Genomic DNA, 26,437 nt, shown 5'->3' with positions numbered 1-26,437 from the left:
GCGCGGGCCGGCGGGCTGGGCCCGGCGCGTCCTGTCGCCTCCGGGGTCCGCGCCCCGCCGGCCTTCCGCCCCCTGTGGGCCTCGGGGATGAGCAGGCGCTGGCGCCCGCGCTCCTCTCGGGGTGGGGGGCCGTCTCTCAGCCCCCGGGCCCCCGGGCCCCCGGGCCCCCGCGCTCCTGGAGGAGAAGGTTGCGTGAGTAGCCGCCCCCTGGGCGGCCTGGCGCGGGGGGTTTTGAGGTTAATTTTGCTTTCTTGGCAGCCCGCTCAGCTCTCTCCTCTCTAGCTTTGTGATCGAGGCAGCTCGGGGGTTCCCGCGATTTTCCGCACAGAATTTGGGGTTCTGGGGTGGACCGACCTCCAGAGTAGGAGCAGCAGGGCCTGGTTCAAGTGTGCGTTTAGCCCAAGTCCAGGCCCTGGGAAATCAAGGTGTTAACAAGGCTAAGGAAAAGGAAAGAAAGTGTTTATTTAGAGCTTCGACATTTACTACGTGCTAGGAACGGGGCTGGTGAGGTGAGCAAAAGCGGGCACGGCTTCTGTTCTTGAGGAACTCGCAGTTTATAGAAAGACACCAAAAATGTGTCAGCTGCGAGGAAAGGTGGGTAGATAGTGCCGCGGACGTCTGGCTTAGGCCAGTCAGGGGGCTTTCCCCTGGGGAGGGACCAGAGGTTTTAACTCTTGAACCTTTTGAAGGGTCTTGAGAGGAGGCCGGAGGTTGACGTTTGCGTATTTAAATCTCTTTTAGCCACACCGACTAAAATGAACTGGCACAGAAAACCTTGTTGAGTGCAAGGTTGGAAGAAATGTTTCAAATATACTTTCAAGTGAGCGCTCTTGGTGTGCATCCCATCCCTACTTCCAGGTTTGAATTACAATTAAGAAAAAAACCCAAAACAGACGACTCCAATCAGCAATTTTCAATTTTTACTTTATCGTGGTCATGTATATAACAAAGAATTTCCCTTTTGACCACTTTTACGTGGTTACCACACTTAAATGGTAGTAATTACATTCACAATTTTGTGCTCACATCACCATCATCCATTACCAAGACTTTTTATGACCCCAAACAAAACCTGTACCTATCAAGCACAGACTCCTCGTTCACCTTCACCCCAGCCACTGGTACCCTTTAATTTCTTTTCAGACATTATGAATTTGCTTATTCTAGGTATTTCATGTAAGTGGAATCATATAATATTTACCCTTTGGTGTCTGCTTATTTCACTCAACATGATTTCAGGGTTGCTACATGTTGTAACATGTATCAGGACTTCCTTTCTTTTTGCAGCTGAATAATAGTCCATTGTATGTACATATATCACCTTTTGTTTATCCATTTGTTGATGGACACTTGGGCTTTTCCCACCTTTTGGCTATTATGAATAATAACGCTATGAACACCGATATGCAAGTATCTATTTGAGTTCCAAACAGATCACTTCTTGAAGCTTAATGGCATATAAATGATCCTGTCTCTAATCCTATGGGTGTCCTGTGGAGTAGTAGATTTCTTTTGAATTCAAGTTAGTGCAGAAAGTTCTGCCATCCCTTTCCTTTATCCTGAAAAGAAGTGTTGCCATTTAAGGATTATGATAGGACAAACGTGAGGCACCCTAGAAGATGTGTGCTGCATAGACAAATAGTCTATAAACCACCAGCACCCTTCCTTAAACGGTTTTTGTTTTACTCTTTATTTTTTCTTGTTGCTTTTTTATTTTATTTTATTTTTTTATTTTTATTTATTTATTTATTTAATTTCCCCCCCTCCCCTGGTTGTCTGTTCTTGGTGTCTATTTGCTGCACCTTGTTTCTTTGTCCGCTTCTGTTGTCGTCAGCGGCATGGGAAGTGTGGGTGGCGCCATTCCTGGGCAGGCTGCTCTTTCTTTTCACGCTGGGCGGCTTTCCTCACGCACGCACTCCTTGCGCGTGGGGCTCCCCTATGCGGGGGACACCCCTGCGTGGCAGGGCACTCCTTGCGCGCATCAGCACTGCGCATGGCCAGCTCCACACGGGTCAAGGAGGCCCGGGGTTTGAACCGCGGACCTCCCATATGGTAGACGGACGCCCTAACCACTGGGCCTTCCCTATTTTATTTTTTAATTTGTGTTTTTTCTTACCTAAAATGTTGAAGCAGGCACATGCATCTTACTTCTCCACGACTATCCTGAAAGGAGTAGGTAGATTTCTGAGAAAAGCAAATGGCTTCATCCAACTTTTGGTTTTCTTGTTTTGTCCCATGGAGTCCTCTTTGAGAGCATGAACGGTTGAGGGACTGCAGTAGGAAAGCTGATTAGTGGAGGTGGTGTTACAGGTGGTGGGAAGTGATAGGCTTTCATCTCACAGGCTCATAGCTTGGCTCTTGTGGGAGGATCACATTTTAAGAAGTCTTATGACTGGTGGCTTCCACAAATACCAGTTAAATGGTATTCCCCAATTTCTTCTTTTGAGTGCAAATGGGTTAGGCATTTCAGATATTCCTTCTTGATAATATTAAATGGGCAACTGGGATTGTTGATCCAAGTAGGATATATTTTTCTCTCTCCTGTGGTCACAGAATCCTAAGAGATTGTGTTCCTTTAACTTTCCATGAGATTCACAGTAGTTGCAGCAAGGAACTATGACCCTAAGGACTGACTGTTTTTGGTCTACAGAGTTTGTCTAGGGACCAGCCATGTGAAACCTTAAAAACTATTTCCAAAAGTTGACTTTTAAAGACCTCCTACAACAGAATACTTTGGGATGCTTCCTAAAAATGAAAATTCCTGGACTCTACTTCAGACCCTCTGAATCAGAATTTCTGTGGATAGAGCCCAGGAGGTTTTAACGAGCACCCTAAATGACTCCTGTGCAAACTAAATCTTGAAAATCATTGTCTAAAAATGCTATTTGGGGGTGGGGGTGTGGGAGGACTAAATAAATAAATAAATAAATACATCTTTAAAAAAAAAGCTATGCCAGGGGAAGCAGATGTGGCTCAACCAGTTGGGTACCTCCCTACCACACGGGAGGTCCCAGGTTAGGGTGCCTCCTAAAAGAAGAGGAGCAGATGACACCCCTGCCTCAACGAGCTAGAGGTGCCGGTGCCACAAGCAGATGCCACAAGCCAGCAGACGCCATATCCTGCAGAGAGTAGATGTGGCTCAGGCTGTTGGGCCTTGCCTCTCCTGGGTTTGGTTCCTGGTGCCTCCTGGAGAAGGGGAGCAAACAATGAACAGACAGATAAGAGAGCCATGGTGGTGTATGTGTGGGGGGGTATAAATAAAGGAAAAATAAATTTTTTTTTTAAACAAAAAGCTATGTCAGGAGTTTTCTTCACTTGAGCCCTACACACGAATTTTACAGTCTTTAAAAATTCTCTAAGTTTTTATTTATGTAATAGTTAATCAGTGTTATCTTCATGGTTTCAGTATTTTTCATATGTTTGACTTCCTATCCTTCAAAGTTGGGGAAGGGGAGGAGAAGAAGGGAACTATTTTTTATTGACAGCTGCTATGTTCCTGGTGCTTTAAATATTTATCTGATTAATCCTCTCCACAATTTTGTAAACTGGGAATTATTCTTACAGATCAAGTCAGAGAAAGCTCAGAAGTTTTAGTTATATGTATTTTAAAACTCTTTAAAATGGAAAATTTTAAACATAAAAAAATAGAATAATGAATTTCATGTATCATCAGCTATCTTTTACAGTTATCTACACATGGCCAAGGTTGTTTCATCTTTACTCCCCATCCACTTAAACCTACCTCCCATATTATTTAGAAGCAAATTCCAGACATAATATAATTTCATCTTTAATAGTTCAGTGTGTTTCTAAATGGATTTAAAAAAATGTTACCATAATATCTTTAACATTCCTAAAAATTGTGGAGTGGGTGTAGCTCAGTGGTTGGGCACATGCTTTGCATGTGTGAGGTCCTAGGTTCCATCCCTGGTACCTCCTTTAAAAAAAACTCATAACATCCCTAGAAAATTAATAATTCTTTCATATCATATAGCCACTTGTTCACATTTCCAATGGTCTGATAACCATCATTAATTTTAGAGTTTGAATCAGAATCCAAATTGGATTCACACATTGCTAATGATATGTTTCAGGGACATTTTAAGAAACTGCCTTTTATCATTTAGATCTCAGCTCATATGGTAACTTCTCAGAAACATTTTCCTGACCACCATATTTATTTAAGCACTCCTATCATATTACCGTTTTCTTTCTCAAGGCTCTTGTTATTTATCTAAAACAATTATTTTGTGCAATCTATGTATCTTTAAAAAAATAATAAACAATTATTTGTTGGCTGACTTCCTTTTAGAAGTAAATTAGTCCAACCTTTTACGTTTTGTTCACTACTATTGAGAAATGTACGCTATACACAAACTTCTTGAGAAGGTATTCAGTGAACGCTACATTGCAAAAGCCGAGGATCACTTTTTGATTCAAGCTCTCAGCTACAGTGGACACTGTTGACCATTCCCTCTTTGAACTACCTCTCATTCCTTTCCTGGTTTTCCTCATAACTCTTCAGGCTCCTTTTAGGATTTTCTTCTGCTCAAGCTTCAAATGATAGTGTTCCCATAGTTTGGTCCTGGCCACCTTCTTTGCACATGTGAATTCTCTCTCTAGATTACTGTATCTATTCCCATGGCATTAAATACCACAGATATATTAATAACATAACTACCAAATTTACATGTTGGTAACATGTAATTTACCTAGGCTTTTCAGACTTGCATATCCAATTGTATTTGACATGAGTATCTGGACACCAAATAGGCACCTCAAACTTAACATGTTGAGAACAAAATTCTCTTATCTTTGCCATGCCCTATTCTGTCCCACTCAAAGTCTTCACTGTTCAGCTTTTGGTTTTTCCACTCTTCCTCTAATTTACTTTCCATCAGTTATAGTGCCTTGTTTATGCCTCTCCAACCCCTCCAATTTTTTTTTTTTTAATTCACTGCTGTACCCCCAGTGCTTAGAACAGTGCTGGACACAAAGTAGGTGCTCAATATGTAAGGTATTGGTTGAGTTAATGTTCTCAAAACAAAGCTGGGGCTTTTGTCTCCACTTCCCTAGTGGTAAAGGCTCTTTCCCTAATCTTTGTGTGGCTGGCTCTTCCTCATCACTCAGGCCTCAAGTTTCAAAGTCACCTCCTCAGCAAAAGACCCTCCCTGAAGTTGCTTCCCAGTCTCTACTGTACCAAAGCTCTTATTACTATTTTTTACTTTGTATATTGTTTGTCCCATTTTCAATGTACGCTCCATTAACACAGGGCCTCGTAGCCTCCATTGCCTAGAATAGTGCCTGGCACATGTCTGGCATTTAAAATGTACTTGTTATTTTTTGGGAAGTGGATATGGCTCAAATGATTGGGCTCCCTTCTATCATATGGGAGGTCCCAGGTTCGGTTCCAGGGGCCTCCTGGTGAAGGCGAGCTGTCCTGCGCAGAGCTGGACTGTGCAGAGAGCTGACTCAACTCAAAGTGAAGTCTCGTGCACTCTCAGGGTAGTTTTTTATGGTTGGTTCTTTATTTAAGCAATATATATATATTTTTTATCTTAACCTTTTGTAAATTATATGGCTTCCATGTTCAAGGAACAATCCAAAGGTTCTGAGTTCTTGAAATCTGACAACATATTTCCAGGAAACTTTCCCCCGGAATCATCCCTGTATTTAGCAAACTAATCAGGTGCCAGGCATTATGCTAGGTGATGGAGACAACGTTGACTAAGGCTCAGTGAGTCCCTTTGGTAACGTGGCTGGAATTTTGGAATCCAACCTGACTATACTTAGATTTCCCGTTGCCATGGTTTCCGTCTCAGACCGCAAGCACGTCGGAGCCGAACCTCGCTGAGCCGGAGACTGCGCGCGAACTTCGCAGGCGCGCAGGCGCACTGAGGCGCGGCGGGTGGGGCCTGCGGCGGCCACTCACGGCCCTCTACGTGCGGCGGCGGCAGTGACGCAAGCCTGGCGCTGGGAGCGTCGCCGCGACTGCGGCTCTGCGGACAGTTTTCCTCCTCCACTGCCGGGTCCGTGGCGTCGCTGCGCGTCTCCACCGAGCGCCATGGCCGTGGCCGGCGGGCCGGTGGCGGCCCGACACTGCCTTCTGCTCAGCTCCTTCCTCCTCCTGCTCATCTGCGGCCCTGCCCTGTGCTGGAACGACCCTGGTGAGTGGTGTTGGGGCCGCTGCCGCGCACTCGCCTTAGCCCGCCGCCTGCAGCCGGTGCCGAGAGGCCTCGCGGCCGGCCCTTCCCGATCTCCACCCTGAGCCTCTCTGCGCCAGTCCCTCATTTCCGTCCTCTTGGCTATTCTTCTAGGCGCTGCCCCGCTCCTGTGGTCTCATGTGTGCCCTCTGGGTCTAGCGGGGACCACTGGGAAGGGGGCGGGGCGGGCCGGCTGTATTCTGAACGCCCCCTTTCTCCCCTGGACTCCCAGAATAGGTCCTCCTCCTCCTCCTTTCTTTGGGCTACAGCCTTTATCCCTGAGGCCGGCTGGAAAGGTCGACGCTCACCTGCGCACGTTGCTTTGTTGTCACCTGAGGTCATTGTCCCAGCCTGTTGTCATGGCTGCCTGTTGCTATAGCTGGCAGTTGCTATGGCGCCGGCTGTCTGGCAGTTTCGGAGTCACTCGTAGAGGACAGGGCTGCAAACCTTGTAGACAGGTTAGCAGAGTCATAGAATACTGTTTACTTGAGCTGAACGAATGGTTCTCATTCTGGGCATTAAATCAGTGAAGTATGTGTGTATATTGCTTTACACCAGCCTATCCCATTGTTTTTCACCATACACAGGCATTTACAAAATACTTTAATCTTTTTTTTTTTTATAAGTGGCCTTCAAGGAGAAAAGTTTTTTATATCCATAAGTTATTAAAATCATGATCTAAAGAATTTTTATGGCACCAATAATATTCAGTGTAACTAATATATATGAATGTGTGTATATACACTTATATACAGATTTTGACTTTTTCATCTAAGAAACGATGCACGTTGTTAAATTGGAATAAATTATTTTAAAGATGACTTTAGAACAATTAAAACGACATGACATTTTAATAATGGGGTTAAGGCATGGAAAATAGACCAAAATTGGAATTGTCACCTGATGATTGTAAATGACTGCGTATTTGGGCTTAAGCAGCTGGATTATTTCTCTAATTTCCTTTTTTTATTCCTAAATGTTGAAATGAGAGAGAAGGTGCTATTTGAAAGCATGTTACCTTGAATAACACATTTGGTGTGGATATTTTATTACCAATAAATAAAATGTCAAGTTGGATTTAAATGTCCATACATTCCCCCCCCCCCCTTTAAATTTTAAATACTGATGAGTGCAATTTATGAACCTGGTGAGGATTTATTGAGGTATGTTGCAGAATTATTTTCTGCTTCTCAGCAGAACATGCTTTATTTTTTATTTTAGTTTTTATATCAATGTTACAAGTTACTCTGCTAACACAAGATAGTAACTACAATAACAATGAAGCTGCATTGGTCTGTGGTTAACACTTCCTCCTTATTTTTGTTAATTCCTCAATGTAGAGGGATTTGGGGCAATGTCTGCACTTTGACTGCTTCAGGCTGATGAGGGATGTAGATGTTATGAGGCAGAGGAAGGAAATTGTTTTGCTTGCAGTTGAAGATACTCCTTGTCTTGGGGATAGGACTTGTCTATCATCATCAGTTTGTTAGTTGTTCATGGCAAACCTGAAGGACTGGAGAGTAGGAGGTAGCTGGGTTTCAGGGCTCAAGGGGTATGTGAACATTCTGAAGGCTTAAGTCTCTGAGAAATATAGTTAACAGTTAAATTGAAAATTATAGGTTCAAATAAAAGGAGTAGAAGAATCCTAACTAGGGGAATTATAAATGAGTATAAGTATTTTATATTGGGGGAATAGATTTTCATGTATTCCCAAATAGGGCCTGCCTAGGGGGTGTTGATTTCATGAGGATATGTGGCTTGCCTTTGGTGTCTGGATGTCCTTAGAGCCTTCAGGAGCATTTTTGCTTGAGGCTCTGTCTGTGGCAGTTTGTGCAGTCTGGCTGAGAGCTATGTAAGTGTAACCTACGGAATGACCTCCTGACTCTGAAATCTCTTAGCCATAAAAACTCTAGTTAATATTTCCCCCTTTTGGTCAAGGTCTTTCTCCAAATGCATTGCTGATTAATGCTTGGTAATAATCTCATGGTGTCAAGGAGGCTCATCCCTGAGAGTCATGTCCCATGTTGAGGGGAAGGTCATGAGTTTATTTGCAGAGTTTGGCTTAGAAGGAGCCCACATTTCAGTAACAAGGAGGCTTTCAGAAGGCAACTCTTAAGCATTAATTATAATTATGCTTAGTTTCATTATTATAGGAATAAGAGTCATAAATGCAAGCGTTAAGATCAAGGGCTTGGCTTTTTGGTCAGTTTTCTTTTATTAGGCAAGGCTATATATTCCTGAGTTTTTTGCCATCTTATTTGAGAAAGTAGCAGGTCTTCCCTAGGAGGGAAGCTTAATATTTTGTTAGTTACTATGCGGGCCTCTATCTATCCAGAAAACAGGCCTATGGCAGTAAGGGTACATTTATATCTCATAGAAGTATACTCTACATTCAGCAGAATATTCTCATGTTTCTTGTCTATTAGGCTCCATTTATGTAAGTAGATTAAACAGTGTAAGTTTAGGTATAAGAACAGCTGAAAACCATATGATTGTCTAAACCAGGACTGTAAGTGGATGTGATCATCAAAGGAATAAACTTTTTTTTGACTAACCATCAGTCCACTCATTTCTACATATTCTTTTGATATAACAGCAGCACTAATGCTATTGTTGTAAAGTAAAAACAAAAAAACCCCTCAATTTTGTTTTCTCACTTAAAAAATCTATGCAGCTTGAAGAGCAGGCGTATTTCTCCTCTTAAGGAAGCAAACCTCCTGGGACCTGTTAAAATCCTGTATCTTTGTTTTGTTTGATGATGGTAGGAGGTGGAAACACTAATTTGTGTAATATACGTATTCCTAGAAGGTTGTGTGTAAGTGAGAGTTTTGATAAAAATTATAATTTAAAAACTGGAATAAAACATTTTTCAGTTGAAACTTTAATCACTTCTCAAAAAAAAGGAAGGTTACAGATGAAAAGTCAGGAAAACTATACACACACACATATCATGGAGCCAAACTTAAATGGTGAATAGCGTTCTCGTGGCACTTAGCTTACCTACTCTATAAAATGATTTTTCTGGAACAAAACTGAAGGACCAAAATATTTTGCAGAATATACTCAATCCATTTTATAAATTCTACTTTATTTAAATTCACTTTGAGGAGCTGTTTTATGAAATGAATATTTTCATTGGGTTACCTTTATCAAGTAATATAGTAAAGTATAAAGTAAAGTATAGTAATCACTCCCTAATTTATCTTTTTTTAATTTTTTTTATTTGGATGTACTTACTTTGTATTTAGCTAACATAGAGCAAAAATTTTTCTGGAAAAAAATAACATCAGAGCTTAAGAATTTTTAAAATTCTTTATTGTGTTGTTTTATTTTTAAGTCACAAGTTAATGTTAATCTCAGTAATTATTAATTGGATGCCTCCTATGTTCCAGGCATTCTTCTGGGTGTTGGGAATATTGCAGTGAACAAAATAAGAGTGTCTTGTCCCCAAGGATTTTACATCTATTGAGGAGAAATAGACAATAAACAAACAGGTAAATAATATGTCATATGGTGAAAAGTGTATGGACAATGATAAAATAGTGTAAGGAGGACACAGTATGCAGGCAGAAGTGGGGACCTTTTAAAATATACATTGGTCAGGGAAGAAGTCACCATTAAAGTAACATTTGGAGAGCAAATGTGGCGCAGTGGTTGAGCATCGGTCTACCGCATGTGAGGTCCTGGGTTCAGTCCCTGGTACCAATATCTTAAAAAAAAATTTGAGTGCCTGCTTCCCATGTACAAGGTCCCAGGTTCAATCGTTGGTACCTACTAAAGGGAAAAAAAAAAAAAAAAAAATATATATATATATATATATATATATGTATTTATTTATTTTAAAGTGGCACTTGATGAGAAACTTGAAGGAAGAGGAGTAAATGACCTGATAGGACATTTTAAAGGCTCTTTCTGGCTGCTGTATGGAAAACAGACTGTAGAGATGTAAAGAGGGAAGCAGGAAGGCTGATTAAAGACTTGTATGTTAGGTTCTGTGAGTGATGATGACTTGGACCAGAGGAGTGCAGGGGGTAAGAGTGGTTGTATTCTTTTCACACCTGTTTTTAATGTGGAGCTGACACATGTCCTGTGGATTAGATGCAGGGGTGAGAGAAAGAGAGAAGACAGTGATAACTCCAAGATTTTGGGCCAGAGCACTTAGAAGGTGGAGTTACCATTTCCTGAGATGTGGAAGATTGTAGGAGAGTCAAGTTTGGAGTAGTTTGGTTTTTTCATCTTAAGTTTGAGACTTGCGAGTGAATTTTGAGTTCAGGGGATTCCATGACTGTTGACTGATGAAACTAGTCAAATGTGGATTTGAGCACTTTGTTCTTGGAAGTTTAGACCCTCTAGGGAGGAAAGGTGCTGTAGGATTATGGTAATGATACCCCATGTGTATATAGCTCTTAAAAACATTCTCAGTAATATTTATCATACTTGATCCACCAATTATGTGTCAAATACTCTGCTAGATAATTTTAGTAAACTATACTAATGCTTACAACAAATCTAAAGGTTAATATTAGCACCTTCATTTTACAGTTGAGGAAACTTGCCACAGGGCTGCTGGTAAAAAGTACCAGAAATGGGTTGGCTTTTACAGTGGGAAATTTATTAGGGTAAAAGCTTACAGTTCCAAGGCCATGAAATGTCCAAATCAAGGCACCATCAGAGATGCTTTCTCACCAGAGTCATCTACTGGTAATCCTGGTGTCCTTCCACATGATGATCAGGCATATGGCAGGGTTCCTCTCAGCCTTGAACTGCTTCATGGTCCCAGCCCCTTGGGAGCTTCTTTCTGTGTCTCTATGCTCTGCTGGTTCCATGCTCTGGGACCTCTCTTGGCCTCTCAGGGCTTCTCTGTTTTTCCTGCAGTCCTCTCTATCACGTGGCAGGATCAGTATGGCCGTTTCCTTTCCTCTGTGTCTCTCTTTCTGTATCTCCGTTTATGTGAGGCCCAGCAAGTGGGCAGAAACCCAACCTGTGTCTTGTCTTACTGATGTGGTTCAATCAAAAGCAATCGAATCAAGTGATCTCAAGTGAGTCTAATGCAATCAGAGGACCCTACACCCATAGGAATGGATTAGTTTAAGAATATAATCTTTCGGGATTCAAAAAAGAACTTGAGACTGTCACACTGTTATAATTTAAAACTAAAAAAAAAAAACAAAAAACAACTTTAAAATGTTCCAAGAAATGGAACCCCTTCTGGCTATTTTAAGTAGAAACAGGTTGACTATAGTGAATCACTTACTAACAGAATGGTAGAACTGAAGTTGCTTTTTGGGAACTACAACTGAGAAGTTTTGGGAAATTTTTTAGCTTTGTAGGAAGGCACACCAACTTAAGGGGTGGAATGTATGTTGAATGAGAATCAGTTCAGAGCATCTTCCATCCGTAATCCAAGGGTGGTAAGTAGGAATACAATTTTTCTTCATTTTCTACTAACGCTTTAAAATTGATTTGTATCCATGAATGCCAGGCATAATTTCATTGTTTTGGGTTGGTGTGTTTCCTATAGCAAGAAGTTTGTTAGAATGAACCTTTCTGTGTTTGAAAGGATGCTTATTGTCTGTTTATCTGCTTTCTTACTGTTTCAGACAGAATTTTGTTGCGGGATATAAAAGCTCTTACCCTCCACTATGACAAATATACCACCTCCCGTAGGCTGGATCCAATTCCACAGTTGAAATGTGTTGGAGGCACAGCTGGATGTGATTCTTATACCCCAAAAGTCATACAGTGCCAGAACAAAGGCTGGGATGGCTATGATGTACAGGTAATATTTATTACATTGATAACAATATAAATGGGAGTTTTATTTAATAAAGTGTTTATTGGGGCATTATTCAGTGCCTTTGGAAAGTGTACATAGAAGATCTCATATTAACTTAAAATATGTCAATATAAATCAATCAGTCACTTACCCATTCTCCAAAAAAAATGAGCTGATTTTAAAGGCTAGAGAATTCATTTTGTACCATGGCCTTCTTCTAAGATACTAATTCATTTTCAAAACTTTTTATAAAACTTGGGAATGGTGGTCAGGGAACTCTTCTGATTGTCACTGTCTTGGTATTCTTCAAAGATTACCAGCCTACACCTAAGAAAGTTAAACAGATCAGGAAATATAGATTGTAAATAGTAGGAGTCTTTGTGTCCCGACAGTGTCTCAAACACTTAATTTTAAAATTGTTTTAGAACTAGAGTGGTTACTTAGGAATGGAAGCATTCCAGTGTGCTTCATTTATTGTTTTGGGGACTTCAACATTTTGTACACAAAGCATAACATCTCCTTGAAGTTCCAAAACTTAACATGTATAGAAATGAAACATTTTATTAAATGAATTTAGTTTAAATCGCTACTAGTATATTTCCACTTTATATTCTGCCTCCTTTCAAGAAGGCTTTAAGGTGTCTTATCACTAGACAAGAAACTTGTGTCTATGACTTCCCGTTCCGTCAGAATGACATTCTTGATTGAAATAACTTTTATGCTGGGTCTGCGCAACTGAGATTACATGTTTACTCAGATATTTATTTTTCCAGCATTATTAATTGGATCAAAGAATCTCTAGATTAAAACGTAAGTCCTTCTCTTATTTTACTTTTCAATTATTTTAATAGTCTTGGTGGAAAAAAAGACACAAATGGTGAAACAATTTATTAAACATATTTTAAATTTGTGATAGACAAAGATGAATGATATAGAGTTACAGCCCTCAAGAAATTGTCTTCCTGGTAAAGAGATAGACAAGTACTCAAATTACATGGGAGAATTTTGTAAGTTCCAATAAAGTGTGGTAAAGTCATGTCTAGATGGGGCAGTTGGAGGAGACTTAAAGGAGAAGGTATTTGTGTTATGTCTGGAAGGAAGGAAAAGATATTTAGAGGTGAGGGCATAGATCAAAGAAGTGATCAAAGAAGTGTAGAGCATATCATGCATTGGCTTATGTTTAGGACTGAGAAAGAGCCTCTTCCAATTCCAAGAGCCTAAATATAGTACTGGGAAGCCACTTTTAGGTGTATACTATTAAGGAAATGACAGCACCAAATATTGATAGGGATTTAGTTTGCTTTATTTACCTAAAAAGCAAGCTTATAAATCTTTTTCTGTATAAAATTGTTTTAAAAATACAATGTTTTAGCAAATAACAAGTTACCCAGATTAAAACATTTTGTGCTTCACAGGGTAAGGAAAGGGAATGGGAAGTTAAGGGGTAAAATGTACAGAGTTCTTAATAAGAATGATGGAAATGTTTTGGTTTTAGGTGATAGTGATGGTAGTACATCACTGTGAATGCAATTAATAGCAATTATATAAATACCCGATTTTGATTAAAAGAAGAAGTGTTAGATTATATATATATGGTAACAATAAAAATAAAAAAATCATGGATCTATGCCATACAGAGTGAACCCTAAGTTAAACCATGGACTTTACTTAAAAGTACAATTATAAAAATGTGCTATCATTAATTCTAACAAGTGTTCCACACCAGAGCAAGGTGTTGATGGTGGGATGCTGTATGGAAATCCTGTGTTTTAAGCATGATTGTTTTGTAAATCCACAACTTCTCTAATAAAGGAAAGAAACAAAAACAAAACTTTTGTGCTTCAGAGGATACCAGCAAGAAAGTGAAAAGACAAGTCACAAAGTGGGAAGAAAGTTGTGCAATTCACATTTGATAAGGAGCTTGTATTTAACATTGATAAAGAACTATTTGAACTGAATAATAGACAAATATCCTGTTAAAATATGGGGAAAGGATCTGAGTAGATATTTCTCCAAAGAAGATTTGTAAATGGCCAAAAGACATGAAAATGATGCTAAACATCATTAGCCATCAGGGAAATGCAAGTCAAAACCCAGTAGGGAAGATGGTGGGCTAGAGAGACGGGACTCTCTTCTCTACCAGAAAAATAGCTAGAGGAAAGGCAGAAATGCCTGGAACAAAATCTTCTAGGGTTCAGGACACCAAGGGGAAGGCTGGACACTACCTAGAAGAGAGTGGGACAAAGGAAAATAATTGCAGTTGCAAAACTGTGAGGTAGAAGTGTCTGCTGCTGGTGCCAGCATCCTCCCCCCTACTAAAGACATTTTTGAATTCTCAGGCCTCAAGTTCAGCAATTAAAGACAAAGGGGGCCCCAGGGATCATCTCAGGGGCACAGCCTGAGGCTGACTCAGCTTTGGACACACAGATTTGGTCTGCTGTGTCCCACATGCTCTGCAGGTGGGATGGGGCTGTGCCTTTGTTTGTCTTGGGAGCCAGGTCAGGGCTAAGGAGATCTGATCCTCTCATTCTCCCTCTCTGTTAATGGGGAATGATTATTGAGGATGCAGAGGGGAATGGAATTATTTCCTATGTGGGAAGAGGGAGAGCGGGTCTGAGAAGGTTTGAGATAGGAGGCTCATAGCCTCTAGTCAGGAACCTTTATCACACTGATCCTGTCAGTGTTTGCAGCAAGGCAGTGAACTGTGAAGAGTGTCATCTGCTGGCAGCTCCGGGAAGTGCATGTGAGGAAATGAAAAGTAAGTAAGAGGCTTTTTCCAGCCTTTATAGCCTCCCTCCCCAAGGCCCTAGGAAGTGTGTCTGAAACCCAGTACTGGGTCCAGAGCCCAGTTTTGAACAAACACCAGAGACAATCCTAAAGACCCAGGTTGAGCTAGCATCAAAGAACAGTAACACACAACCTCCTGCCACTAAATCCCTGCAAAAGAGAGAGAAATCGAGCATCTGAGTAAACTCACTATCCTAATCAGATACATATTACAAAGCTACAGTGCTCAAAACAGCATGGAATTGGCATAAACCTAGACATATCAGTTGAATAGAATTAATCCCAGAAATAAACCTTCACCTCTACAGCCGACTGGTTTTCGACAAACCTACCAAAGCAGTGTTAACGGGACAAAACGGTCTTTTCAACAAAATGGTGCTGGGAGAACTGATTATCTATAACCAAAAGAATGAAAGAGGACCCCTATCTCACTCCCTATACAAGAATCAGCTCAAAATGGATCAAAGACCTAAATAAAAAAGCCAGGACCATAAAACTACTAGAAGAAAATATAGGGAAACATCTTCAAGACCTTGTGGTAGGTGGTGGTTTCTTGGATCTAATAATCAAAGGACATGCAACAAAAGAAAAAATGGATAGGTGGGACCTCCTCAGAATTAAACACTTTTGCACTTCACAGGACTTTGTCAAAAGGATGAAAAGGCAGTCCACTCAATGGGAGAAAATACTTGGAAATCTCATGTCCAATAAGGGTTTAATATCCATATATACAGAGATATTACATCTCTATAATAAAGAGACAAATGACCCAATTTAAAAAATGAGCAAAAGACTTGAATAGACATTTGTCCAAAGAAGAAATAGAAGTGTCAAAAAAAAAAAAATGAATAAATGTTCAGCATCACTAATGATTAGGAAATTGCAAATCAAAACTACAATAAGATATCATGTCACACCTATCAGAACAGCCACTATTTAAAAAGACAGAACTACAGGTGTTGGAGAGGGTGTGGAGAGATAGGAACACTTACTCACTGTTGGGAATGTAGAATGGTACAGCCACTATAGAGGACTGTTTGACACTTCCTAAATAAGTTGAACATAGATTTGCCACGTGACCCTGCAATACCACTGCTGGGTATATACCCAGAACTGAGAGGAATGGCACAAGCAGACATCTGCACAACGATGTTCATAGTGGCACTGTTCATGATTGCCAAAAGTTGGAAATAGCCTGGCACCCGTCAACAGATGAATGGATAAACAAACTGGAGTCTTCACGTGATGGAATATTATGTAGGTGTAAGAAGAAATGAAGCCATAAAGCATGTGACAACATGGACGAACCTGGAGGACATTAAGTTGAGCAAAGAAAGCCTGACAGAAAAGATAAATACTGTATGATTGCATTCCTGTGAACTGAGTAACATATTGTATGATTCCATTTATATAAAATGTAAAGATAAATCAGTTATAAAGATGAAATTAGACTAGTGGTTATGTGGGGCTGGGGAAGGAATGCTAAGGGGTATGAGTTTTTCTTTTTAGAGTAATGAAATGGTTCTAAAATTTTTTTGTGATAAATGGACACATTGTAATTATACTTAAAGTCATTGATTATACACAAAGTCATTGATTATACACTTTGGATAGATATTATGGTATGTGAATATGTCTCAGTAAAACTGCTTAATATGTAAATAAGTGTGCTAGAATAGCCAGAAATAGCAGCTATGTACAGGAGGGGAAATATAGATTGAGAGGTGAAGAATTTTCTTGTTTGTTTATTATTATTATTGAAATAATGAAAATGCTCTAATGATGTTATGAATGCACAATTATGTGATTATACCAAATACACTGATTGTACACTTTGCATGAATTGCATACTTTATTAATATATCAATAAAATTGATTTGTCTAAAACAAAAAATTCCCAGTAGGATGACTGTAGTTTAAAAACAAACCAACCCTGACAGTGTCAACTATTGATGAGGTTGTAGAGAAATTGGAACTCTCATCGACTTCTGGTAGGAATATAAAGTGGTATGGCCACTTTCAAAAACAGTCTGGCAGTTCCTCAAAAGATTAAACATAGAGTTACCGTGTAACCCAGACTTAGTTTGCCACAGGGCTGCTGATGCAAAGCACCAGAAATGGGTTGCTTTTATAATGGGAAATTTATTAGGGTAAAATCTTGCAGTTCTAAGGCGCAGCCCCTCTGGGGCCTCTTCCTGTGCTCTGCAGGTTCTAGATTCTGGGACCTCTTTCAGCCTCTCCAGGCTTCTCCGCTTCCCTGCAGTTCTCTGTCTCACATGGAAGGATCAATATGGTACCTTCTTTTTCTCTGCGTCACCATTTATATCAGACCCCAAGAGGGCAGAGACCCGAGCAGACTCACATCTCACTGATGAAGTTCAATCCAAAGCCCTAAATCAGTCTTACCAAGTAATTAATCAAAGACCTCTTAACTGAATTTAATGCAAAGGGCCTCACACCCATTGCAATGGATTAGTTTAAGGACCTAATTTTTTGGGTTTTAAAAAAGAACTCCACACTGTCACCCAACAATTCCACTCCTTGGTATATACCCAAAAGAAATAAAAACATACATCCACACAAAAATTTGTACACTGATCTTCATAGCAACAGTCTTCATAATTTAAAAAAAAAAGGAAAAACCCATATGTCCATCAGCTGATAAAAAGAATGTGCGCACACACTCACCCACAGTGGAACATTTTTCAGCCATGGAAAGGAATGAAATGCTGATACATGCTACAACTTGGGTAAAACTTGAAAATATTATGCTATGTGAAAGAATCCAATTACAAAGGACCACATTGTGTGATTCCATTCCAGAATAGGGAAATCTGTAGAGACAAAGTAAATTGGTGGTTGCCTAGGGCTGGGGGTTGTGCGGGTATGGGCAATGGGAACTGACTACTAATAGGCACAGGGTTTCTTTTTGAGGTAATGGAAATATTTAAAAATTCATTATGGTAATTATTGTACGACTCTGAATACGCTAAAAACCATTGAATTGCACACTTTGAGTGGGTGAATCGTATTATGAATATTTTAATAACACTTATAAAAAATAAAATAGTGTATTTCAGCTTTGAGAGAGGAAGATAATTTGTACAAAAACTTACAGAATGGCAATAGAACCAATAAAACTTACTAAAGCTTGTGTCTCTGTATATTGTTTAAAGAAGCATATTACTTATTTAGCTCAAAATATAGTTACAGAATTTAAACTAGGGCTTTTTTTTTTTAAGGTGGAAGTTTTTGAAGCTGGCACGTTTTGCATTTTCACAAGATCTTTTAAAAACTTAAGAAATATGCCTATGATTGGACCCTGGAAAATTAGTCCATGATTTTATAAAATTTGTATGAGAATTTTTTAGTAATATCTCTAATACTATGTGTATCTAGCAGATTTTCTTTCTTTTCTTTTTTTAGATCTTCATTTTTGATGCTGATATTTGAACCTTAACCACTTTAAAAAAATCTCAGGTTTTAAAGAAAGAATCTTGAACAGTGGTAAAAGTTTGCTTAAAATTTTGTAAATTATGAAATGCTTAATACATATGACATGTAAGGTGTAAAGAATAGTAATAAAATTAATACATACCCACCCAAGAGCTTAAGAAGTAGAACACATTAACATTGCCAGTGTCTTTGACTTTCCTAGTTTCCTCCCTCTGCGACAGAAAGCTCTCATTATCCTGGATTTTGTTTACCATTCCCTTTATTTTGTTGTTTTATGAAATACATATTAAGTGAAAAAAAAATCTTTTGTTCCTAATCACCTCTTTCTCTTTTTCTTCACAGTGGGAATGTAAGACTGATTTAGATATTGCATACAAATTTGGAAAAACTGTGGTGAGCTGTGAAGGCTATGAATCGTCTGAAGACCAGTATGTACTAAGAGGATCCTGTGGCTTGGAGTATAATTTAGACTACACCGAGTTTGGCCTAAAAAAATTTAGAGAGTCTGGAAAACACCATGGATTTACGTATTTCTCTGATTATTATAATAAGATGTACTCCCCAGATTCCTGTGGCATCAGTGGATTGATTACCATTGGGGTTCTACTTCTTATTGCCTTTGGAGTTTATAAGCTGTTCCTAAGTGATGGTCAGGATTCTCCTCCACCATATTCTGAGTATCCTCCATATTCGCACCGTTATCAGAGATTCACCAACTCGGCAGGACCCCATCCCCCAGGCTTTAAGTCTGAGTTTACAGGTATGTTTCCCTAATCCGTGACAAGAAATTGGTTGGATATGAGGTAGTGAACCCTATGTTGTTTCTGAAATAGAAAATGATTGCACTTTACTTTTTATTTTTAACCTATTTTACCTCTTCTGTTTTGCTTCTCTTTAAAGATATATTGTGATTACTAATTTAAGGATTAAATTATGAATCATCTTAATTAGAAAACCTTGGTCAGATTTGATAATAAACATTTATCCTGACTCCCCCATCTCATACCATACACAAAAATTAATTCATCAAGCATTATAGATGTCAGTATAAAAAGTAAAACAAGTTTCCAGAATAAAACATGGGATATTTCTTATGACCTTGGTATAGGCAAAGATTTCTTAAATAAGATGTAAAAAATACTAAGTATAAAAGAGAAGATGAATAAATTAGACTTTTATTTGAATTGAGAATGCCTGTTCATCGAAAAACACTATTAAGATACTGAAAAGGCAAACCACAGACTGGGAGAGAATATGTGCAAAGCATACTTCCAGCCGAGGACTTCCGTCTAGAATATATGAAGAACTCCCACACACACACAAAAAAACCCAATTTTTCAAATGGGCAAAGGACTTGAACAGGCAGTTTGTCCAGATGGCCAATAAAAACATGAGAAATTGTAACCTCAGCATTATCAGTCTTTAGGGAAACGCAGAATACAACCACAATGAAATAATTATGTAACTATGACAATGGCTAGCATTAGAAAGACAGCATGCCAAATATTGGTAAGGATGTGGAGTGACTGAACTTGCATGCCTTGCCTGGTGGAAACAAAAATAGTAAGGTACTTGGGAAAACTGTCAGTATTCCAAAATTAAACATATATCTACCCTATGACCAGCAATTCCATTCCTAGATATATACCAAGAGAAATGAGTGCATATATAGACCAAGAGATATGCACAAGAATATTTGTAGCAGCTTTATTTATAAAGTCCCAAACTGGAAATAAAATGTCCATAGTCATTAAAATGGATCAAATAGTGAGTTTTTCACACAATGGAATACTACAAATCAGTATAAATGAACAAACTACTGATATTTGCAACAGAATGGTTGACTCACAGATATAATGCTGTGCCAGATGCAAAAAGCATATACTGTGATACAATTTATAAAATGTTCAAGAATGGACAAAACTAAAGTATGACAGGAGAAGTCAGAATAGTGCCTATCTCATGGACAGGTATTGACCAGGAATAATCATGAGGGAACTTTCTGGGGGTGCTAGAAATGTTTTATTGACATGGTTGGTAGTTACATGGATTATACATATGTCCACACTTACTGGGTTCTACATGTAAGATTAGTGGACTTTCTCATATGTATATTCTACATCAATTAAAAAAATTTCTTTCCAAGCAGAAGGTATACCTTTTTTGGTCTCATGAAGACCCAGTCTCCCAGCCCATACAAACACAAGTCAGGCTGCCTCCACTTGGATTCCTCTCAGACATTCAGGTACAGCTATCACTTGGAGCTTAGCGATACAGTAAAGGAAGGATGTAATTCTGAAAAGTAGGGCCATCTTCTGGTAGCTAATCTTTTTTTTTTTTGAGCAAAATTTTTTTGTCTTATTTTTAAAGATACATGGATCACGTGGCAGCTAATCTTGAGTTGGGCAGATGTAACCACATAGGAAAACCTCCCAGTCCCAAAATACACCCCTTCTTCATGTCTGTGAGAAATGTGTTCCTTAGTTATAAACCAACATTTTAGAAATATATTTTTTCAATTCAACTTGTTTTTAAATTGAGAACTGCCTGTTACTAATGCATAGTACAGATAATATATTTGAAATGTCAGAGTATCTTTGCTTTTATAGATTATGTTGCCTTTAAGTGAGGATGCATAATAATTTTTTATTTTAAGGATCACAGAATACTGGCCATGGTGCAACCTCTGGTTTTGGCAGTGCTTTTGGAGGTCAACAAGGATATGAAAATTCAGGTCCTGGGTTCTGGACTGGATTGGGAACTGGAGGCATATTAGGATATTTATTTGGCAGCAATAGGTAGGTTTTGTATTTATCTCATTTGCTCTTTAAAGTTTTCTTTAGAGACATTTTTGTTTTGCTTACAATTTGACTGGATTTGGTTTTATTAAGGGAAAATAAGTTATGGTGACAGTACCCTACTAAAATCAGATACTTGGGGATGAGGAAGTAAGAATCCATTTAAACAAACTTCCTTAAGTGAAGTTTTTTTTCCCCTATGGCTAGGACAGCACCTGTTTGAAAATGATTGCCTTCGGTTAGACTGTAAAATCATGTTGTGTTAGATAAAGAAAATTGAGACGATGCTCCAATTCAGATGTAAAGGCACGAACCTTATTTGGGCATTTTAGTAACAGTGAGTTTTAAAAAGCCTGAGTTGGGAGTGGATGTGGCTTTAGGCAGTTGGGTGCCCACCTCCCACATGGGAAGTTCTGGGTTCGGTTTCCAGTGCCTCCTAAAGAAGAAATGAGCAGACAACGAGCAAAGACAATGAGCAGATGAGGGAGCCAATGGGGGCGGGGGGGAAGGGGGAAAGAGGGAGGGACTCTTAAAAAACAAACGAACACTAAATTGTCCAGAGTATTACCTTAATTTCTTCTCCTTTCCTTTGGAATATAGATCTGTCAATATTAAATAAACCGTAGATAAATTTGGAAGACAGAGGTCTTTATTCATATCACTAACAAACATAAGCATGTATTTTTATGTTGAGTAACTGATTTACTGTTTATTTTGCACTCCAGTAAAAAAGTAGGCATATTTCATTTTATGTTTCTTTAAGAAAAGAAATTTGTATGTATTCATCAATATTATATATATAATTATTTGTGTATAGATCAGTATTAAGTATATTATTTTCTTCCGTTGTGTTTCATCTTTCCTCTGCCATTTATAAAGACAAATAATGAGATAGGAAAAAGGCTACTTGATATCTGAGAAAATGAGAAATCAGGAAAGCACACAGCATTAGTCTAGCTTGGTAGGAGAATGATAAGCAAGGCTAGATAGAGTTTGGGACCAGATTTTGGAGTGCTTGAATATTAATGGTAGCTAAAGTTTGGATGTTATTTGAGTGAAATTCAAAAGAAAGAACATTTATTCAATACCACTTTCTTTCCCCTGACACTGATCATAACAATGGAAGAAATATAAAACAGTATTTCATGTTAACCCTAACATATCAGAACATTCAGGGAAAAATAAACTTGATAACAAAAGTATTTAAAAATTATAGGCACAGGAACAATGCCTGACATATTTTTATGCCTTTATAGAGCAGCAACACCCTTTTCAGACTCTTGGTACTACCCATCTTATCCTCCATCATACTCTAGCACATGGAATAGTCGCGCTTACTCACCACTTCGTGGAGGCTCAGGTAGCTATTCAGCGTATTCAGGCTCAGATACGAGAACCAGAACAGCATCAGGTAAGTGCAAAAATATTGATGTTCCTATTACATAGTAGCAAAGTACAGAAGTATTTTGGGAACTTAAGAAGATGATCTATATATTGAGTGAGCATGATTTTATTTGGTATAGCCACTAAAAATATTAATAGCACAATTAACTGAGATTGAAATATAATTCAGATTCATTATTTCCTCCCACTTCTAAATATTTAAAAAAACAAACAAGTGGGGATTTCATTTAGTCTCATCTCTACTACTAACCAAGGCTTTAACTTAAATTTGTTGGACCTTGGTTTCCCCATATACTTAATTCTGTCATCTGTAAGGATCCTTTAAAGTCTAACATGGAAATTTCTAAGTAGAAGTTTGAACTTTTAAAATTCAATAAATTTCAATAAAAATGTGTTGAACCATTAAATAATTGTCAGACATGATTATACTATTACTGTAATTGCTAAGAGTATTTTGTAAAAAGCAAAGGTATATAATATAACTATTTGGAGTTATAAATCCATCTAATCAACAGAGAATGGAAGGGTGGTGGGTAATGAGAAAGTAATAGATAGCTGTAGTTTGGATTTGTGTTTTTTTTTTAGGAGGTAAAAGTTATAGAACAATGATTAATTCTTAAAGTTGATAGAAAAATATATTTAAATATGTTTCAAGATCTAAGAGTGGAATTCTAGTGCTGGTTTGTATGTAAATTTTGATATTACCATCTGTAGCAGTTTGATATTATTGATGAATTTAAAAAAGAAATATTGGATTATGTTTGTAAACTTTTTTTCCTCTGGGCATATGAGATTATGTTGGATTCAGAGGTTTACTTGATTAAGTAATCAGTAGGGTATTGAGTCCCCATCCCTTGGTGGGTGGCAACTCGCAGATAAAAGGCACGGTAAAGGCAAGAGTTGGGGTTTTTTTGATGTTAGAATTTGATGCTGAAGCCTTAAGCTGGAGCCCTGGGAAGTAAGTTCACAGAGCAAAGAGAAGCAAGTCCCAGGAAGAGAGAATCCCTGAGCCCAGGAAAAAGCAAGCCCTGGGAAGAGAGGAACCCTGAACCTAGAGAGAAGCCTGAGGAAGGGAGGAACCCAGGAAGCCTGAACCTTTGCAGATGTTGGCAGCCATCTTGCTCCAACACATGGATATAGACTTTGGTGAAGAAAGTAACTTATGCTTTATGGTCTGGTATCTGTAAACTCCTACGCCATATAAATACCCTTTATGAAAACCAATGAATTTCTGGTATTTTGCATCAGCACCCCTTTGGCTGACTAATACACCGTTTAAAATTGAACATATGCATACACAAGGTTCGGTAATTTCACTCTTAGATATATATATATATAACAGAAACATAACATATGTACATTAAAAGATAAATACAAAAATGTTCATTGCATTTCTATTAATACTAGCCTCCAGTTGGAGGTAATTCACATAATCATTAGGAATAGAATGGATAAATAAATTGAATGATATTTATACAGTAGAATATCAATGAGGACGAATGAACTGTTGTATGCAATAATGTGGATGAATCTTCCAAATATAAAGAAAGCAGACGTAAATGAATATATATAATATACTAGATCACAGCATTTATATTTTATAAATACACATGTTCACAACAAGCAAGACTAACGTATGTGTTTGATGTACACAGTGGTTAGCTGGGGAGAAAGTGGGGCTAGTGATTGGGAGGAGACATGAGGAGGGGGCTCCTGGGGCTCTGCTGAGTTTTTGACTTGGGCGGTGGTTATACGGATTTGTTTACTTGGTACATCTTTAGGAGTTTTATAGGTTTCTGGGTGTATGTTGTACTGCAGTTTAAAAAAGGGGTACTCACTTGAAGAATAGAAATAGGAAGACATTTTAAATCGCTAGAGGGAAAAGAAAGAAAAAACCTCAATTATTTTAAAATGAAGGGATAAAAATAAAAAGTAAACAATAGGAAAGTATGTAAAATTAAATGGATAAAATGAAATGGTAAAATTAAACCTACACATTCCAAAGATGACAGTTAAACAAAAGTCACCTGTATATTGTGTGGTAACATACTTAAAACTAAATTGACACAGGAAGGAAGGAGTACAGAAATAAGCAAAATGCTAAGAAGCAGGAGTAACACCCAGCAACTGCAGAAAACAGGCTTTTCAAGACACAAAGAACAGTTAGAATAATTGACCAGGTGCTGGGCCATAAAGTATGTTTCAGATTTCAAAGGCTTGAAGTCATACAGAATGTGTTCCCCAGTAACAGTGCAATTACTGGAATCAGTATATACAGTCATCCTAAAGGATAGTCTAGGAGAGTGTCTTCATGACATCAGGGTAGGGGAAGATTTCTTAAACAGGACACAAAAAAGCACTAACCGCCAGCCCCCTCCCCAGAGCGATAACTTTGATTGTATTAAAACTAAGAATTTCTGTTTATCAAAAGATTTCATGCAATAAGAGAAAGAAAAGGCAAGTCACAGAAGGGGGAGACGATATTGTCACAGGTGGTTTCATGGATATTTCCTTTGTGGCAATCTATTGAGTTGTATATTTTTGTTTTCTGTACTTTAAAAAAAATATTTTACAAGAAAAACTAGATAGGACATCACATGATAAAAGAAAACTCATTCTCAATGGGAACAAAATTTAAAAAAAAATCATAAATATCAACCAGAAATGTGTGGGACTTAGGTGAAGAAACCTATAAAATGTTACCAAATAACCTAAAAAGAAAACCTGAATAAAGCTGAGACTCGTCTGACTGGGAGACTTGCAGTCGTGCAGCCTGCGTGCAGGGGGTGCGTGTGTCCTGCTCCTGAGGTCTGGGTGGCGTTTACCATTGAGAGTCCTCACCCGCCTCCTCACTGCTTCTGTTGCTGGAGCTGTGGAAGGGGCAGGCTGTGGCTTCTGTCCCACGGGCCTGTCTGCCCTTGGGCTCAGGCTTCGAGTATGGCCTGTAACACGTTGGCCTCAGCCCTGACTACAAGTGCTCGTGGGAAGCATGTGTGAGTTTAGTAGACGGGAGGACGTTCAGGAGGGTGATTGAGGGGAGGGGTTTCCTTGTGTCCTGCATGCCCTGTTCCGTCTCATGGGCTCATTCCCTCCTCCCTCGTATATCTCTCACCTCTGTTTGTGAATAATAAACAATTTTAAAGTTATAAGCAATTTTAATACGTTTTGAAAAAACAACTTAATTTACCTCTTCTTATTCTAGGATATGGTGGTACCAGAAGACGATAAGAAGATAGAAAGTGGAAGTCAAACTTCAGATGCAAAATTTGAGTTTTCATCACTTTCTCTTTTTAAAAAGTGCTAACCTGCTAACAACTGGGAAAAGGGAATATTCAAAAGTCCTGTGGTGGTTTGTTCCGTATAGCTTTTTGTACCTGTTATTTGAGGCTGAGTTGCTATATGACAAAATGCTTGGTAGAGAATTGTGTTAGTATAAAATGCATATGTCTATTGCACACTTTGAAAGTAACGATTACTGTGGAATGCTGAAAATGTTTTGTTTCTAAAATCTGTGATGCCATGAAAAGCACTAAGAATGAGGACTTTCTATCAGTAGACACGGAATACAGAAAACTTCCTTCTTAAGGTAGTTTTAGTAGATACATTAGTACCTTAAGGAAGCAATAGTTCTCCTGTTTGGTGTTTTCTGGTCTTCAAACACTTAGACAAACTTTGAGCTACTGGTTTTGCTAGCCTGCGGGTTCTGACCGCTTTGAGCTAAGGAGCTTTCAATCCTTCTGTGGTGGTCGTGGTGGTGGTGGAAAGGTTCTTATAAGGGAGAATTACCCTTCTTAGGAAAAGTTAGAAAATAAGCATTTAGAAAGTTATTGTGAGTGATTGTGTGCTGAGAAAAATGCTTGAAACTTCCATATATCTTCAGTTCCTAAGAGGTAAAGTTCCAATGCTTTGCAACGTCTTTGAATAGCAAAAGCATGCATTTCTCTGTGGAATCTCATATACTTTGTAGTTGTCTGTTTGTCTTAAATTAAAATGACAGAATAAATAAAAACAAA

General features: G+C 38.6%; 1 protein-coding gene across 3 annotated transcripts; it reads left to right on the top strand.

The window, feature by feature from the left end:
• The first annotated feature begins 4 nt into the window (after window positions 1-4).
• On the top strand, window positions 5-26,437 carry SARAF (store-operated calcium entry associated regulatory factor). 3 transcript variants are annotated; one of them, XM_058290070.1, is made up of 8 exons: window positions 10-192; window positions 742-858; window positions 5,823-6,167; window positions 11,804-11,982; window positions 18,565-18,982; window positions 20,879-21,020; window positions 22,277-22,431; window positions 25,627-26,437. In XM_058290070.1, exons 3-8 carry the CDS (start codon window positions 6,065-6,067, stop codon window positions 25,650-25,652), a joined length of 1,023 nt encoding a protein of 340 aa, XP_058146053.1. In that variant the 5' UTR covers window positions 10-192; window positions 742-858; window positions 5,823-6,064; the 3' UTR covers window positions 25,653-26,437. The 3 variants fall into 3 exon arrangements, with proteins under 3 accessions (XP_071068729.1, XP_058146053.1, XP_004475208.2); XM_004475151.5 differs by having other exon boundaries at window positions 57-192; window positions 742-820; XM_071212628.1 differs by lacking the exon at window positions 742-858 and having other exon boundaries at window positions 5-594.

This window comes from Dasypus novemcinctus, chromosome 29 (assembly GCF_030445035.2).
Source record: "Dasypus novemcinctus isolate mDasNov1 chromosome 29, mDasNov1.1.hap2, whole genome shotgun sequence".
NCBI classification, from domain to species: Eukaryota; Metazoa; Chordata; class Mammalia; order Cingulata; family Dasypodidae; genus Dasypus; species Dasypus novemcinctus.
This window is presented reverse-complemented; position numbering and strand designations above follow the sequence as displayed.

Coding starts and splice junctions, on each gene's coding strand:
- SARAF (XM_071212628.1), top strand. CDS start 6,065: ATGGCCGTGGCCGGCGGGCCGGTGGCGGCCCGACACTGCCTTCTGCTC. Junction 6,168..11,803: donor CCTGTGCTGGAACGACCCTG/GTGAGTGGTGTT, acceptor TTACTGTTTCAG/ACAGAATTTTGTTGCGGGAT. Junction 11,983..18,564: donor GGGATGGCTATGATGTACAG/GTAATATTTATT, acceptor TTTTCTTCACAG/TGGGAATGTAAGACTGATTT.